Source organism: Macaca fascicularis, chromosome 4 (assembly GCF_037993035.2).
Source record: "Macaca fascicularis isolate 582-1 chromosome 4, T2T-MFA8v1.1".
Taxonomy (NCBI): domain Eukaryota; kingdom Metazoa; phylum Chordata; class Mammalia; order Primates; family Cercopithecidae; genus Macaca; species Macaca fascicularis.
The window spans coordinates 14,767,501-14,786,145 of record NC_088378.1 but is presented as its reverse complement, the minus strand read 5'-3'; the positions used below and the strand labels follow the sequence as shown (position 1 = coordinate 14,786,145).

Genomic DNA, 18,645 nt, shown 5'->3' with positions numbered 1-18,645 from the left:
TTTTATATTTTCTACTCTCTATAGAATTGTTTGCATCAAGAATTTTCCAGAACCAGGAGGGCACGGTGGTACAGGCCTGTAATCCCAGAACTTTGGGAGGCCGAGATGGGCAGATCACTTGAGTTCAGGAGTTTGAGACCAGCCTGGCCAATATGGCGAAACCTCATCTTTACAAAAATACAAAAATTACCTGGGTATGTGGTGTGTGCCTGCAGTCCCAGCTACTTGGGAGGGTGAAGTGGGAGGATCACCTGAGCCCATGAAGTCGACACTGCAGTGAGCCCAGATCATGCTACTGTACTTCAGCCTGGGGGACACAGTTGTCTCAAAAAAAGAAAAAAAAAAAGAAAAGAGGAACATAGTGTCTCAGATGGAAGACCTAATAGAATCAGTCTCTGTCAAATATATTTGTTCTATTTTGTTACATAATGTTCACATCAAACAATTGGTTTTCATTGTGACTGCTGAGAGTGAAGTTTTCATGGTGTTGCTACACGTTATAGACATATGGAAGAAACATCTTGATATTTAAAAATTCTATATAGCTTTTATCCATGTTTATAGTACAAATATATGTATTTTAAATTCTTCTGGATGCATTTAGTAAATTCCTCTGATTAATTTCAATATGCAGTTGCTCTAATCATACTATCTAATATACATGAAAATGTAGAAAACAGTTTCTCTGAAGGCTTTGGAATTGCTTTGTCTATCTTTATGTTACTTAGAAATAAAAGTAATTTGGAAATGAAATAGTTTTAAGGAGGAACTAAGCTGCCTCTAACAGCCAGATTATCATAGCAGTGTAGGCTAGGCAGGTTCACCTGCTTTTCAGCCTTTTCATGTAAAAGAAAAAATTGTTCTTTTATGATATTTAATAGTACATGTGCCTGAAACATCTAAGGTGTGAGGTATGAATTCCTCTACTTGGAAGAACTCCTGGAGAGGGGCACTCACATGGGATGAGAGGAGTAAAGCTTCTCTGTCTCATGTGCCTGATCATTGAAATATTTCTAGACGTTGTGTTAGAGGATGCATATTTAGTCTTCAGACTGAGGTGTTGGCATATGCCCAAAGATTGGCATTCACGTAGTACAGTGCCAAGGAGTCCCATATGCCCTCTGGGACCTTGCAGCTTCTTCATATGGTGAACCTCAGAGATTCCACATCATCACTTACCATCTGACAGTTAGTTTACAAAGATAAAAAGTAATGATATATGGACTTTCTTTCATTCTCAATTTAAATGTTGCAGATAAATCTTAAAATTGCAAATGTTTGAGTATTTTATTAATTTAACAGATGGAAGTTATATTTAAACTTATTAAGTGAAATAATTACTGGGTTTGTTCCTTGTTCCTGTCCATATAATTTAGAGTAAGAGGCCTATGCTCAGTCTCTTCTGTTCAAGCTTTCAAATTCCTTTGACAGACTGGATGTGAAATTCAAAAGCCATTAATTTGATGTGTTAATTTTGCACTTTTTGACTTACTGCAAAGATCTTATAGTTTCCATAGCAACTATAACCTATCCAGATTGTGTAATATTCTTTACAGTATTAAAATAAAACTATGCAATTACATGAGCTTCTGGACTGCTTTGTCTAGGGGAACTGAGGATTGAAATATTTCTGTTGAAAAAATTATAATTGCATGTGAAAAATTTTTCAGAAAGCTTTTATAATTTTGCTTAAAGAATACATCAAACTTAAATATTTAGCAATAGATATCTGATAGATAATTTAATTATTAAATGTATAAAATTTACATTGTAAGCATTGCGTTGAGCTTCGCAGGGACATGTGCTCTCACTCATATACCCACAAATACATTTAAGGCACAGAAGGAACACTTGGCTTTGATTACATTCAGTCACCTGCAGTTTGTGCTTCTTAGTGGCTTCTGAGTGGTCTGAAAAGTCTAGTTTTATGTTTGGGCAAAAAACAGGATGGAGAAAAAGGAAAAAAATGATCATTTAAGCTTTCCTTATTTTTGACTTTGCTGTTTAAAATATGCCTGAGCTATCACTTTGAAAATACTAAAGATTGTTTTAGTAGGTATTTTCAGAGTATCAATTTATTTTTTTTTCTTTTTACCTCAATTCTAATTTAAAAGGCAGTATAATATTAGCACGAAAGTTAGTCGACATAACTTCCTTCATCTTAATGTAACTGTTTTTAATTTTTCGTATTGCCTTCAACATATTTGTAGATGTGTATTTTTATATAGTATAATTTGCGTATTTTCTCAGTAGCATATGGTACACATTTTCCACGTTTCTAATGACCTTCTAGCCATCATTTTAAAAATTGTATCATAGTCCATCTTGTTGACATACCTAGTATGTTTTGTTTGTCAAAATACTGTTTAATTATTTCCTGAATGCTATCTGTTGGAAGAAAACTGGATATAATTTTCAAAATGATTGTGAGGGAAAGTAACCATAACTCAATTATTTGCTTATAGATGATTGTGAAAGTCTTCAAAAGGGATGTAAAATGGTGTTTTAAAATGTAGATTTTGAATAACATCCTAAACTGCTCTATCTGCAGGTCAACACAGAATGGGGAAAATGAGGAATAGCTAAGTAGACAGATGTGACACTACTTTGGCGCTGTATTTGACAAAAACATCATGACCTGGTGGTACTTTGCTGAGGCTGTAATACAATCAAAAGACAAAACTTGAAAGGCATGGATTTAACCCCTCTTATAAGAACAACTCACAATATGAACTATAGTTATGATATTCAGCAGGGACCTTTGTGTGGCTGGTTCTGGTTTCAGCACTCTTGAGAATGCTTACTGTACTTACTGTATTATACTAGCTGTCTACTATTAATATTTTAACAGAATGTTTCACTGATTTTTGAACTGCTGTATTCTCTTGGTTAAGCAACTTAGTAACTATTGGGATTTCCCAGAATTCCTAATATACCGTGCATTGTTTGAAAAATCCACTTTAGGTACTGGATTTCTCCTAGTGTTCCTGAGAATGACATGTTGGTGGCTAGAGCTTTGAAGTCTTTAAAAGGCTTTTGATTGAGGTCTCTTTAAAAGACTTTTGATTGAGGTCCTCGGGCTTTTGAATGTCCCCATCCTAAGTGAGATACAGTGTGTTTCAGTGGGTTATCATTCCTATGAATGCTTCTTATACTATGAAATTACTTTAAATGAATCTGGGAGTTTATGTCTGTCAGTTTTTTTGTAGCGAATGTCTATAACAGAATGCTTTATGTAGACTCCAGATAATTAAGACAGGAGTGGAATTATCTTGCAATATGTTTGAGTTTATATTTATGCTTGTTTACTCTTTGAAACTAGTGCTGTGTTTAGTATCCTGTTCTGTTTCAATTTTGAATTTTGTGTTTTGGCTCTGTCTGATGTTTTCATTGTGACATGAATTTCTTTTGGTATTTCATATTTCTGTAGTTGAAATATTATCAAAAATAATAAGCAATGCATGGCATAGTGAGAGTGTTTACATATCACTGAGAAATTAAGTGCATTTCCATTGTTTTTGTAGTTATGATTTTGAATCTGAAAGTAATATATGGAAAAATAATGTTTTTTTGTTTATGTGCAGAAAAGATGAAAAGGAATATGCATTGAAGCAAATTGAAGGCACAGGAATATCCATGTCGGCTTGTAGAGAGATTGCAGTAAGTGGATACAAATACAGTTATTTATTTTATTATTGATATTGGGTGATGATTTATTTTAATATAAAAGAGTTTCATTAATATATATAATGAATGTTTATTTTACATATGTTTAAGAATATTTTATGTAGAATGAGAAAATCTGTATAAACTTTTTATTTTATTTTTAAATTTTGAGACAGGATCTTATTTTCTTGCCCAGGCTGGAGTACCCAGGCTGGATCACAGCTCACTGCAGCCTGGACCTCCCAGGCTCAAGAGATCTTCCTGCCTTAGCCTCCCAAGTAGCTGGGCCTACAGGCGTGTGCCACCACACCTGGCTAATTTTTTAATTTTTTTGTAGACAAGAGATCTCCTTATGTTACCTAAGTTGGTCTCAAACTTCTGGGCTTAAATGATCCTCTCTCCTTGGCCTCCCAAAGTGCTGGAATTAAAGGCGTGCGCCACCATGCCTAGCCCATAAACTTTTTAGTTACTTGAAAGTCATCTTTGAATATCTTCTTAATGACATTTAAGATTTGTGATCTCAGTAATACTGAACAAAATGATTTAATTTATTAAAATTGTGATGGAATTTTAATTAGTGATTTAATTAATGTCTATTTTTCTGTAGCTTTAGGACTGATAAGGTCTTTATAGAGTAAGGGGTCATACTATTAAATCTTATTCATTTTAAATACTATTTCTGAAATATATAATATAGTGAGATTTTATTAGTCACCAGAAAATAAGACCATCATAATAATAGGATAATCCCTTAAAGAAAATAGTTACGTGTTTTGGTCTTTATGTATCATACTAGTACATTTAAGAAATGATTGTCCACAAGAATACCAAACATTTAATGAGTGTTTACTGGGTACCAGGCTTACTAAGTGCTTTCAAGTATTAATTCACTTAATTTTCACAACAGTCTGTGAAATAAAATTTTAATATCCCCATTTTACAGATCAGAAAACAGAGGCAAAACTATAATTATAGCTCAGAAGGCTTACTATTATATTACCTTATTTTAGTTCTTCAGTAAATGTTGCTAATTAGGGCTTTACCATAATATCACATCTATTAGAGATGTTTGTCTCTAAATTGTTAGATATTTATTTAAACAATTGTTACTTAATAATTGTTAAATAATTATATTGTACATATCCATTAGGGATTTCTGTCTCCAATTTAATAACTATTACATATATTGCCCAGAGTACCATGTTTCTGCTTCACCTGCATGGAAACACTCCTTCATCGCTTTTAGTCATAAGAAATGTGGTGCAAAGAACACATGGGGTGGGAAATCTCTATACCTGGATGTCTGCCTTAGTAGCTAAGTAGTGATGAGTTCCAGTTTCATCTGTTAAATAAGGGAACTCTTAGGTCTCTTCTGATCATACCTTCTTTAATTCTAGAATGGGAGCCTCTCCCCGGACTGTGCGTACTTTGAGGGGCAGACCTTGTCTTTTTATCTTTAGTTCCTACCATAGTGTCTGACACAGCAAGTGTGCCATAAATGTTTCTTGAATAAATAAATGAATGAACAGAATAAAAAAATTCTACCAGTGGTCCACAATTCTAAATTTGTGTTACTTTTATTTTTAATTTTTTTTTTAGAGACAGGGTCTTGCTCTGCCACCCAGGCTAGAGTGCAGTGGCTTAATCATAGCTCACGGTAACCTTGAACCCCTGGCCTCAAGCAATCCTGCCTTGGCCTCCCAAAGTGTGGGATTGCAGGCGTGAACCACCATGCTTGGCCCTATGTTTGCTTTAGGATGCACATTATTTGAAAAAATTCTAATTTGGTGATTTTCCATTGATTATAAAGTGGTATTTGTGGCTGGGCGCGGTGGCTCACACTTATAATCCCAGCACTTTGGGAGGCAGAGGCGGGTGGATCACCTGAGGTCAGGAGTTCAACACCAGCCTGACCAATATGGTGAAACCGCATCTCTACTAAAAATACAAAAATTAGCTGGCTGTGGTAGCATATGCCTGTAGTCCTAGTTACTTGGGAGGCTGAGACAGGAGAATTGCTTGAACGTGGGGGGCAGAGATTCCAGTGAGCTGAGATTGTGCCACAGCACTCTAGCCTGGGTGACAAAGCAAGACTGTCTCAAAAAAAAAAAAAAAGTTTGGGGGAGGTATTTGTAATGTTTTACCAGATAAGCATTTGGTAAGTGATTTTTCACATTTTAAAATCCTCACGTTATCGTATCAACCAATATAAATATTATTGGTGTGCTGTTTTTCTGTGTTAGAGTACCGTAATTTAGCACAGCATTTTCAGCCCTGCCTTCCATGAATTAATTGGGTAAATAACTGAAATTTTAGGTATTGATTAATAGGAAATGATAACCTAATTATAAATGTCCTTTTTGAAACAGAGACTTCTACGTGCCAAGGAATCCATGGGCATGTATGTCTTTATATAAATTTGGAATGTGATGGAGAAACTTAACTCTTAAAATCTGTTACAGCTTTCATTCTTTTTTTTTTTTTAATTTTTTTTTAGGGAGACAGAATCTTGCCTTGTCACCCAGGCTGGGTTGCAGTGGCGCAATCTTGGCTCAGTGCAATTTCTGCCTTCTGGGTTCAAATGATTCTCCTGCCTCAGCCTTCCAAATAAGTGGGATTACAGGCATGCACCACCATGCCCAGCTAATTTTTTGTATTTTTAGTAGAGACAGGGTTTCACCAAGTTGGCCAGGCTGGTCTTGAACACCTGACCTCAAGTGATCCACCCGCCACAACCTCCCAAAGTGCTGCAGTTACAGGCATGAGTCACCACTCTCAGCCATAGCCTTCATATTCTTGAGAGTTTGCCTAATAGAACTTTAGAAAGTGTGCAGTTTCTAGATTGAATAGCATTTTATGAGTACCTTAAATACTTAGCCCCAACATGATAGGGATTTTCACAGCAAGTTCAGCATGGATGGTATTTCACAGTGACTATGCATATATATCTTATACATTAAGCCCACTAACACAATTTTATAATTATTGTTTTATGTATTTGTCCTTTATATCATATTAAAGAAAAGAGTTACAGACAAAAATACATTTATGCTTTCTTTTCTCTTTGCCTATGTCATTATTTTTCCTGGTGTTCTTAATTTTTTGTGTGGATTTGAGCTACTGTATAGAGTCCTTTCATTTTAGCTGAAAGCCTCCTGTTAGTATTTTTTGTATATCAGGTATACTAGCAATAAATTCAGTTTTTGTGTCTGGGAATGTTATAATTCTTTTTCTGTCTTTACCCAGCTATCCTTGATTTTTGCAATATTAGTGTTGTTGGATGTAGAATTCTTGGTTGATAGTCTTTTTCTTTCACACTTTGACTGTGTCATCTCTGCATTCTGTCCTCCGTGGTTTCTGATGAGAAATCAATTGTTAATCTTGAGAATCCCTTATATATGAGGAGGGTTGTTTTTTTTTTTTCCTCTTGTTGATTTCAAGATTCTGTTTTTGTCTTTGGCTTTGACAGTTTGACTATGATGTGTCTTGGTGTGGATCTCTGAGTTATCTTACTTGGAGTTTGTTGAGCTCCTTGGATGTGTAGATTAATGTTTTTCATCAAATTTGAGAAGTTTTCAGCCATCATTTCTTTTTTTTTTAAATTAAATTTATTTATTTTGTTTTGTTTGAGACAGGATTTCACTCTGTTGCCCAGGCTGGAGTGCAGTGGCATAATCATGCTTACTGCAGCCTTGACCTGCTGGGCTTAATCAGTCTTACCACTTCAGCCACCCAAGTAGCTGGGACTACAGGTATACACCACCATGCTCAGCTAATTTCTTTTTTTTAAAATTTTTTTGTGAAGATGAGGTCTCACTATGTTGCCCAGGCTGGTCTCAAACTCCTAAGCTCAAGTGATTCCTCCTGCCTCAGCCTCTGAAAGTGCTAGGATTATGTGTGTGAGCCATTGCACCCCACCACAGTCATCATTTCTTCACATAATCTCTCTTTTCTTTCCTTTCTCTCTCTCCTATTGCAGCTCTCATTATACATATGTTTATAGGCTTCATGGTGTCCCATGGATCTCTCTCCAAGGCTCTGTTCATTTTTCATCATTCTTTTTGTTGGTCAGACTGGATACTCCTATTGTCTGTCTTCAAGTTTGTTGATTCTGTCTTCTGTTGTTGAGCCCCTCTGGTGAAATTTTCATTTTAGTTATTATTTGTTTAGTTTTCCTGGTGGTGGAAGGACAGAGTATGTAAGGGAATCGAGAGTCAGAGAGGTTAAGAGGGACTGATAGATTGGGGAGAATGGAGGCAACACCATAAAGAGTAGATAGGGCTTGTTCTCTGTCGTCTTCCTTCTATATACCATTATATTACCTAATACCTAGTATTTTCTAGTTCATATAGGCACACATAGCTGAGAGGATTTTAAGGCAGAAATAATTAGGAATGAACATTTCACTCATTACTTTAAAATGTGAGACTGTGATTGCAGAATAACTCTTGAGGATATAGTTGGATGCTGGGAAAATAAGTTAAAGAGCTTGTAATCATGGAATAAACTTGGAAGAAGTGCAAGTGTACAGAAAGGAAAAACGTTTAAGAATGAAATGTGTTGTTACCTCAAGTCTCACTAAAAAATAATGTCGTGTCACGTTTTAATTTCATTTGAACCTTACTGACCAAAGGCTCATTATAACCTCATACCTTTGTACAGTGCTTTACACTTTATATTATGTCACAACGGGGAGTAATTCTGGGTGATTAAAATACCAGGATCATGTGAACATCAGCATTTTTAGCCTGGGATTACAGGGAAGTTCTAATATAAAGTCTATTACATTTGTAGCCTCTGTGATCTTAAGGTTGGTAGGTTGAAAACGTGGTAAATACTATTAAATCAAATCCTATTCATTTGTTTTGCGATTATGATATTAAAATATGTTTGTCATAAGATTAGCAGACAATATAGAAAAAGGCTGGTAAAAGCACCTGTTATGCCAACACTCAGAAGTAATCATTTTTTTTGTATATTCTTCTAGACTTTTTTCTTTGCAAAAATACACAGAATTTTCCCCCCACAAAAGCAGAGTCCATTAATTTTCATGAAATATAATTTAATCTGGAATAATACAAATGTAAATTTCAAATTTATTAATCATTCTGGGTTTTGTAGGATATAAAGATTATAAGGTTATTACCCTGGAGTCTAGGTGTGGTGGCCCCCACCTGTAATCTCAGCACTTTGGAAGGTTGAGGTGGGATGATTGCTTGAGGCCAAGAGTATGAGATCAGTCTGGACAACATTGTGAGACCCTGTCTCAATAATAATAATAATAATAATAATAATAATAATAATAATTAGCTGGGCATAGTGGCACTCACCTGTAGTCCTAGCTGCTTGGGAGGCTGAGGTGGGAGGATTGCTTGAGTCCAGGAGTTAGAGGTTACAGTGAGTTACAGTTGCACCACTACACTCCAGCCTGAGTGACAGAGCGAGACCCCCATCTCAAAAAAAAAATATATATATATATATATATAAAATACAATAAAATATATTACTCCTGAGTACTTCTAACAACATCGAGATATTTCCAAATGAAGTGAAGAGCAAAATTAGGGAAAATTAGGGGGAACTAGGGTGAAGGGCATAGGTTGAGAAGATGTCTTAGTCTGTTTGGGCTGCCATAACAAAATACCATAGACTCAGTGGCTTATAAACACCTATTCTAACAATTCTGGAGGCTGGGAAGTCCAGGATCAAGGCCCATTCAGTGTCTGCCCATTCAGTGTCTGGTAAGGGTCCGCTTCCTGGTTCACAGATGGACGGCCGTCTTCTCCCTACGTCTCCACATGGTGAAAAGGCAACCATTTCTCTCAGATCTCTTGCATAAGGGAACTAATTCCATTCATGAGGGCTCTGTCCTCGTGACCTAGTCACCTCCCAGGGGCCTCATGTCCTGATATCATCACTTTGGTTAGGGGTTAGGATTTCAACATATGAATTTGGGAGGGCAAGGGGCATAAACATTCAGTTTATTGAGGAGGGAAGAGAAATAGGGAAATACTGACTTTTTGCAGACTGCTGCTTCCCTCAGCTCTGGCTTGGGTTGCTGATTAACTCCACTCCCTCATTCACCTCTGCTCAGTTCTTTCTCAGTGTATATATCCGTCAGTATCCCAGCATTGATGCTTCTGTGGTGAGAGGCAGGATCGGCAGAAAGGGGCTGTCACCTGCCGTTCTTCCGCATAATGCCCAGCAGACAGGGTGGTGGGAGCAGCACTTTTCCTTCTTTTCTTTCTTTTCCTCTCTTGCCACCATGGTGGTGTGGCAGGCTGCTTTGTAAACTTCAGTGGAATGCTTGGAACTTTCCTCTTGGCATAAAGGAATAAACCTTTGCTTTGTTAAATTTATAAAGTGGAATTGATAGAATGTATGTTTGCTCAGGATTCCTCTGAGAAAAACTCTAAAATGTCTATGAACCAAGGCTCAATTCTTATTCATTTAATTTCTACCAAGCTTAAAATTATTTTCTTTAATTTTATATATTACAAGTTGAGACATATATATTTAGTTTTATTAAGATTATTTAATTACATCATCTCAGTTGTTTTTATGTTTTGTTTGTTTATTTATTTATTTTTGAGACAGAGTCTCGCTCTGTTGCCCAGGCTGGAGTGCAGTGGCACGATCTCGGCTCACTGCAATCTCCACCTCCCACATTCAAGTGATTCTCCTGCCTCAGCCTCCTGAGTAGCTGGGATTGCAGGCATGTGCCACCATGCCTGGCTAATTTGTGTGTGTGTGTGTGTTCAGCAGAGACGGGGTTTCACCATGTTGGCCAGGCTGGTCTTGAACTCCTAACCGCAAGTGATCTGGTCACCTTGGCCTTCCAAAGTGCTGTGATTATAGACGTGAGCCACCACACCTGGGTTGTTTTTATGTTTTACACTGAGTGCAAGTTTCTTTTTCTTTTTAAATATGTGTGCAACTTTATGAAAGTATAGATTAGTGGAAATAGATGTGTGAATCAAGTATTTTACCTTTTCTATGAAAGAGACAAAATCAAAGTTTAGTATTGAGATTTTTAAAAAACACTCAAAGTAGAAAAATAATGTTTTTTTTCAGACTTTTAACATGATGTTCTGTAACAGTTATTTTCTTTAAAAGTTTGGCATGGTTTTTAAGAGATTAGAACTAAGTAAATTATATGTGAAATTTCCCTTGAGCAAGATCTGTTCTTTGGTGTGATCCTTGTGTTTTCCTTAAAAACAAACAAAGATTTTACTTTTGGAGTTGAAGACTTAGCATGGATATTTCCTTATGAAAAATGTGGTTTTTTTTCCTTGCAATATATGGTGATAGTTAATATTTTTCTCAAATATATATTTAGCCTTCTTGGCAAAATAAAGACTTTCTGCCAACTCGTATACTTAAAAATGAAATATTGTAAGAATTTGGGATTGGAGTTTGCTATTATTTTAGGAGGATTCTGGGAAACTAGTACAAGGTCAGTGCCTAGGGAGGAACTACACTGTAGCATTTTTAAATTTCCTTTTAAGACCTGAAAAGGTACAAGGAGCCAGCCAGCAAACAGAACCTCCAGTCCTATGTGTATCTGTCTGTTGTCTGCTCTACTATACCTGTTAAGTCATGAGTCTCTTCAAAGATGTGTGTGTGTTTGTATACAACTATTGGACTATTTTTCAAGCTACTGTGTTTCTGAAGTGACATATCTTTATGTTGTCAGAAGGTGATTTAAACACCCATTATTGCCAGTAATAGAAAAAAGGTGGGCCATACAGGTTTCTGGGGTTTTGTTTCTTCTCACTTTTGTGTTGCTCACTTTTGTGAGAAGGAACAGTTTGAAAAAAGATACCAGCTTTGCTCATTAGTTTCTGATGTGTGTGTGTATTTGTGTGTGTGTTATGGTAAGGGAAGATGGAATGGTGTGGTAACACAAGTCATAGATGTAGCTGAAAACTTTTCCATTTCCGCCACTCTAGGGGAATAGACTAGTTAGCTGTTAGCACAACCTTTAGGCTCTTGTGGTAGCTGCAAATGCTTTCCTTCTTTGAAGAATTGGTGGGTTATGATGGAAAAGTTGGCTTTCTGCTGTGTCAGTATCCCTCCCTACTGAGTACATCAGTAGAGTTATTTTAGTTCTCCTAAAAATATAAAAATTATCAATTTAATATTCCTGCTCTAAGCAGTTAGATTTAATTGGCTATTAATTCTGTATTTTTAGTGTTTATTTTTCTCTTGAATAATATTGAAGCAAAGTTGTGCTAGTGATATAAATGCAGAGTGAAAGACTGAAAATAAATCTGATACTGGTATGTGAGGGGCTTGGCTCAGAGTCTGAATATAAATGTGCAGTAAATGGTGCTGGTTTTTGTCGTTGGTATTATCATTGGTAATAACTTTTTCCTATTTAAACTCTAAGCAAAGAAAATAGCTTAACTGGTTTTCACTGTGGTCAAAGTTAGTTATTCTTAAGACCATAAATTTCGTTTTAGAATGTGTTCTTATAGAAGATACCAAACTACAAAATTTAACATAAACTTAGTAATTCCAGATTAAAAATAGGAGATTGAAGTGATAAAACTAAAAAAATGTATATTTTTAAATATGCCTTTGGCTTCAGATTGTAAGGTGGGAAAGAACTTGGACTTTGGGTTCAGATAGACTTGGGATTGTATCTGGATTCCACTATTATCCTGTAAATCTTTGGCAAGTTACTATTAGTACCTGGACCCATTTGCTAGGTAGCAATAGAGATGAAGTGTTTTTTTGTTGTTGTTTTTTGTTCTTTTTTTGAGATGGCGTTTTGCTCTTGTTGCCCAGGCTGGAGTGCAATGGCGTGATCTTGGCTCACTGCAACCTCCGCTTCCCGAGTTCAAGTGATTCTCCTGTTTTAGCCTCTCGAGTAGCTGACATTACCATGCCTGGTTAATTTTGTATTTTTAGTAGAGACAGGGTTTCTTCATATTGGTCAGGCTGGTCTTGAACTCCCAACCTCAGGTGATCCGCCTGCCTAGGCCTCCCAAAATGGTGGGATTACAGGCGTGAGTCACCGCGCCTGGCCGAGATAAAGATTTTAAAGGGGAATCAGTTATGTTTTGATTTCCTAGTAAGCCTGGCACTGCTGAGAGAGTAGGCTGTGCAGCAGTTCATAGGTTCCTCAGATTCTCAGAATCTCTTTCCTTGCTAAATTTTCAGGTCATTCTCAGCTCCACCCTATAACCACAGTATCACCTGAATCTCATGAAATGTTTTGGCAAAGCACTTCTTTTCCAAAGATGTTCAAAAATCTTCTGAGTTACCAGGAGGAAGTGGTTGCCTGTGAGGGCAGAGTCTTACTCTTGCATATATTTTAGTGATATATACTGTATATAAACTCTTGGATTACAAGTTCTACTTTTATTCTAGTTTGTTCTTTAGGCTACTTATTCTGCTTAATTTGGGTTTGGAATTAAGTATCTCAGTCTGTGCAACCTATTTTTTAGTTTCTTGATTTAAAATAATTATTAATACCATAAGCAACTGTCAATAGAATTTATCTAATATCTGTGAATCTTAGTTTCTTCATGTCTAAAATGGGGGATTTTGGGCGTGGATTCACTGTGACTTCATGAAATTTAGTTTGTATCTGATATATTCACTATTGAATCCTTGGAATCTGTCTATACGGTGCTTGGAACAAAGTGGGCTGTTAATAAATTGTTAAATAAATACAAGAATTTACTTGAAATTGTTATTTTAACAATATTAGTAACATCATAAGGGAGTGGTATTCTGATAAAGTTTTTTTTTTTTTTTGGTAGTAGAAGATTTTAAGCTTTGTGTTCAGGCATATTCTTATTTGAAATATAAACTTAAATTGCGTGGTGGCTCATGCCTGTAAACCCAGCACTTTGTGAGGCTGAGGCAGGAGGATCGCTTGAGCTCAGGAGTTTGAGACCAGCCTGGGCAACATAACAAGACCCAGTCTCATAAAAAAAAAAAAAAAAAAAAGATTAAAAATTAAATTTTTTGGACTATTTATTTATTTATTTATTTATTTATTTTTTGAGACAGAGTCTCGCTCTGCCACCCAGGCTGGAGTGCAGTGGCGTGATCTTGGCTCACTGCAAGCTCCGCCTCCCGGGTTCATGCCATTCTCTTGCCTCAGCCTCCCGAGTAGCTGGGACTACAGGCGCCCGCCACCTCGCCTGGCTAGTTTTTTGTATTTTTTAGTAGAGACGGGGTTTCACTGTGTCAGCCAGGATGGTCTCGATCTCCTGACCTCGTGATCCGCCCGTCTCGGCCTCCCAAAGTGCTGGGATTACAGGCTTGAGCCACCGCGCCCGGCCGGACTATTTATTATCTAAAATTTTTGATCCATTCTGATTTTCCTTTCCATAACCATGTATGATTTAATGAATAAGGGGTGGAAAATAATCATTTGAATATAAATTACTTGAGTAGGAATTTGAGACCATTACTATTCAAGTAATTATTTGAATATTTACTGTTGTACAAATCACTATTCAAGTAATTTAATTTTTCATTTAATATTTGAGTATCTGTTATAATCTAGGCATTGTGCTAAATGCTGAGGATATAGTAGTGAATACAGTTTTTCCCTTTCCCTCAAGAAGTTTATAGTTTTGGAGGAGACAGACAAGGAAACCATTTTCAACACTGTGTAATCAATACTGTGACAAAGTTAAGCACAGCGTGCTGGAGGAGCACCCAGCTCATACTTGGCAGTCTGGGAAGACTCTTTGGGGATTTTGTGGTAGCATAAATTTGAAAGCCTAATAGGAGCTAGCCAGGTGGAGGAGAAGGGAGAATATAGAAGGACTTTTGGTCTGAAACAGCATGGAGGAAAGCCCAGACATAGAGAGAGAGAGAGCAGTGCTCACCCTCTTAGTTTTATGAATAGTATTTGAGGAGTTGACTGCTTTAATTTTCAAGCCTACCAAATTGTAGTTATTAAAACAGCAATGTGTAAATTTTTATTGTGTTCCGCAAGTAAAATTTTGGGGCTTACTTACTGCTGCATCTAGGGTTACTCTCACTAATGTATGGAGAATAGAGGTACTGTTAAAAGTTGATGAAACGGCTGGGTGTGGTGGCTCACGCCTGTAATCCCAGCACTTTGGGAGGCTGAGGTGGGCGGATCACTTGAGCTCACGAGTTGGAGACCAGCCTGGGCAACACGGCGAAACCCCATCTCTACTAAAAATACAAAAATTAGCCTGAAGTGGTAGCGGGCGGGTGCCTGTAAGCCCAGCTACTTGGGAGGCTGAGGCACGAGAATTGCTTGAACCCGGGAGGCGGAGGTTGCAGTAAGCCAAGATTGCGCCACTGTCCTCCGGCCTGGGTGACAGAGGGAGACTCTGTCTCAAAAAAAAACCCAAAAAAACCAAAAAAAAACCCACCAAAGTTGATGAAACAAAAACTTATATGAATAATAATTTTTGAAGTAAATAGTAGATGAACTAAAAATGATCAAAAGGAGAGGAATGATGGAGATGGGAGGTAAATGAGCTACAGTGTCATCTGTTATGTTAGAAAATCAATAATGTTTAAAGTTGGTAAGTCAAGAATAGTGGTATAAACACTTGAAGATAGAAAATAAACAAAAACTAGAAAAAGTTAAAAAATAGTTGCATATGGGAAAGGTGAAGTATGGATCAGAGGATTATTTATTTGATTATAATCTCTGCTACTTTTTTGTATTTTAGCGACATATGTAATATATATTAAAATAATTTAATAAAAATTAAACTGAACTAGATTTTAAAAATACTGTACCTCCACCAGAATGGCTAAAATGAAGAATACTGATAACACCATTGTTAATAAGATTATGGAGTAACTGGTACTGATGGAAGCATGAAATGGTATAGCCACTTGAGCAGAAAGTTTGCAGTTTCTGATGAATTTATACCTACACGTATTGCATGATCCAGCAATTCCATTTTTAAGTAATTTGTATCCAAGAGAAATTAATGCACATGACTACAAAAAACTTGTACAAGGATGTTCATAGCAGCTTTATTCATAATAGCCCCAAACAAGGGAAAATCCAAATGTTCAGCCATAGGAGAGTAGATAATTTATGGTGTATCCATAGACTGGATTACTATTAAACTCTAAAAAAGAAAATCGATGTACTTAATAACTTGGACGAATCTCAGAAACATTAATTTAAATAAAAGAAGCCAGACACAAAATAACACATATGGGTATGGTTTTATTTATATGAAATTTAAGAGCAGACAGAAATACCTATTGTGATAGAAATCAGATAGTGGTTGCCTTGGGTAGGGAGGAGGATTGAGTGGAAAGGAGTTCACAGAAACTTTACAGGGTAATGTAAATGTTGTATGTCTTCTGTCGCCCAGGCTGGAGTGCAGTGGCGCCATCTTAGCCCACTGCAACCTCTACCTTCCTGAGTTCAAGCGATTCTGCTGCCTCAGCCTCCCAAGTAGCTGGGATTACAGGTGTGCACCACCATGCCTGGATAATTTTTGTGTTTTTCATAGAGATGGGGTTTCACCATGTTGGCCATGCTGGTCTCACACTCCTGACTTCAAGTGATCTGCCCACCTCAGCCCCCCACAAAGTGCTGGGATTATAGGTGTGAGCCACCCTGCCTGGCCAAAATGTTGTGTATCTTGGTTGGTGGTCACACAGGTGTTTATATTTGTCAAAATTCAAGCTGGTCACTTAAGACTTGTACATAATTTACTGTATGTAAATTATGCCACAATAAAATACTAGTAATTAAAAAATGTCTATTACAAGATAAAGACTAGAGAGGTTGGTTCTTTAAAGGAATGGAAGAAGTCTAATATGGTTGCAAGGAAGAGTTGAGGGTAGAAAGGTTAAAATGTTAGGCTGGGGCCATCTTGAATGACTTACTTGCTTGCTTTGTTGCCCACGCTGGAGTGTGGTGGTACAATCTCTGCTACTGCAACCTCCGCCTCCCAGATTCAAGCATTTCTCATGCCTCCCAGGTTCAAGCGATTCTTGTGCTTCTTGTGCCGTAGCTTCCTAAGTAGCTGGGATTACAGGCATGCACCACCATACCCAGCTAAATTTTTTTTTGGTATTTTTAGTAGAGACGGGGTTTCGCCATGATGGCCAGGCTGGTCTCAAATTCCTGACCTCAAGTGATCCACCTGCCTCAGTCTCCAAAAGCGCTGAGATTACAGGCATGAGCTACCATGCCCAGCCCTACCTTGAATGACTTTGTAAAAACAGAGGAATTGGAGAGAAGTATTTGAGATTTAAGAGAGATTTAGTAAACAAAACTTTTAGTGATGATTTCTCTGTTAGCTAGATGGTGCAGTTTACTGAGCAAAAGAGCCAGGTGGGTGAGATGGGGAGGGTTGGGTAAAGATGGTGACCTGAATTTCACAGATCTGATTGCTTAGTTTTGGGAAAGATATAGAAGATTATATAATAGTAATACTACAACTAGAAATATAATAATACTATCACCTTTCAAGGCGTTATTATTGTGTAAATTATTATGTGTCCCCTTCTGTTCCAGCCATTCATTATCCCTTCTCATTTGTCTTTATGAAGAGATACACGATTTGCCATTCATAGTCTATACAAAATACAACTATTGAACATTGGATAGTCTACGCAAATAGGATAGAAAAATAGTTGAATGGTTTTATTCAAGAGAATGACTGTCAGTATGTGTCTCCATATTTAATTTTAATGGCCAGTCATATAGTATTGAAATAGCCAGTTAGACTCTTTCATGAGAGAGACTGGAAAAGACCCAGTGCTACTATATTTTTCTTTTCTAAAAATTGAGATACAATTCACATACCATAAAATCAGTCCTTTTAAGGTATATAATCCATTGGTTTTTAGTGTTTTCACACATTGTGCAACTATCACCACTGTCTCATTCCAGAACATTTTCATCATCCCACAAAGAAACTCTGTACCCAGTAGTAGTCATTTCGCATCACCCCTTCCCCTCCCCAACTCAGCCCTTGGCAACCACTAATCTAAATCTGCTTTCTGCCTCTATGGATTTGCTTATCCGGTATTCTTTTGCAGTTAGCCTGTCTCCAGCATCATCACACCCAGTGATCCTACACTGAAGGTTGTGAAGATTGTTTCTCCTTGAGTCATTCTGTAATCCAGTGATTTTCAGATTTTATGGCCCTACGTATCACCTGGGGATCTTGTTAAAATGCTAAAATGCAGATTCTCATTCAGTAGGCCTGGGGAAGAGCCTGATATTCTAAATTTCTTCCATTTGTTTTTTTTTTTTTGTTGGTTGAGACAGAGTTTCGCTCTTGTCATCCAAGCTGGAGTGCAATAGTGCTATATCTCAGCTCACTGCAACCTCTGCCTCCCAGGTTCAGATGATTATCCTGCTTCAGCCTCCCAAGTAGCTGGGATTACAGGCATGCGCCACCACGCCCGGCTAATTTTTGTATTTTTAGTAGAGATGGGGTAGCACCATGTTGGCCAGGCTGGCCTCGAACTTGTGACCTCAGGTGATAGGCCTGCCTCGGCCTCCCAAAGTGCTGGGATTACAGGCGTGAGCCACTGTGCCCAGCCGATATTTCGAATAAGCTCTTACATAATGCTAATGCTGCTGGTCCAAAAGTGACATTTTGACTACTGAGGTTCAAAGATGCCTCAGAAGCGGAATAATTTTAATTGTAAACATAAATGAATTTTTGAGTAGCAGCTGGTACTAATCTAGAGGAAATTATTACAATCTGTTGAGTTTGTTTAATAGTGTTTCTTTGTTAATTGCCTTTCAAAGGGATTACTTCTACCCTACATCGTAACCGTCTACATGTTATGGGACAGTTTATGGGCTTATTTGTATCCATAATTAGGTTAGTGAAATCAAATAGTAAAGAAAGCTGAGTTAGAACTTATTCCACAAGTATAACTTTGTTGTTTAAACATCTTCTGATATTCAGCTCTAATTCCTTTTTGAAAGAAACTTTTCTACAGATTTTGTGTTAGTAGATTACTGGTAGTCTCAAATGA

At 37.1% G+C, this 18,645-nt stretch overlaps 1 protein-coding gene across 12 annotated transcripts in view; it reads left to right on the top strand.

The window, feature by feature from the left end:
* The window catches only part of CDK19 (cyclin dependent kinase 19), a 216,999-nt gene that overhangs the window by 67,424 nt on the left and 130,930 nt on the right, over positions 1–18,645 (top strand). For 8 of the 12 annotated variants that reach the window (XR_012433351.1, XM_074036894.1, XM_074036890.1 and 5 more), the window contains one exon: positions 3,585–3,660. The exons of 2 other annotated variants lie outside the window; for them this stretch is intronic. Coding sequence is in view for 7 of the 10 variants with exons in the window: in XM_005551587.4 (XP_005551644.2) it covers positions 3,585–3,660 (76 nt within the window). In the remaining 3 variants the exon portion in view is untranslated. Of the gene's footprint in view, positions 1–25; positions 195–2,551; positions 2,691–3,584; positions 3,661–18,645 lie in introns of those variants that run through there. 2 more of the 12 variants (XM_065543223.1, XM_074036884.1) reach the window with 2 other exon arrangements.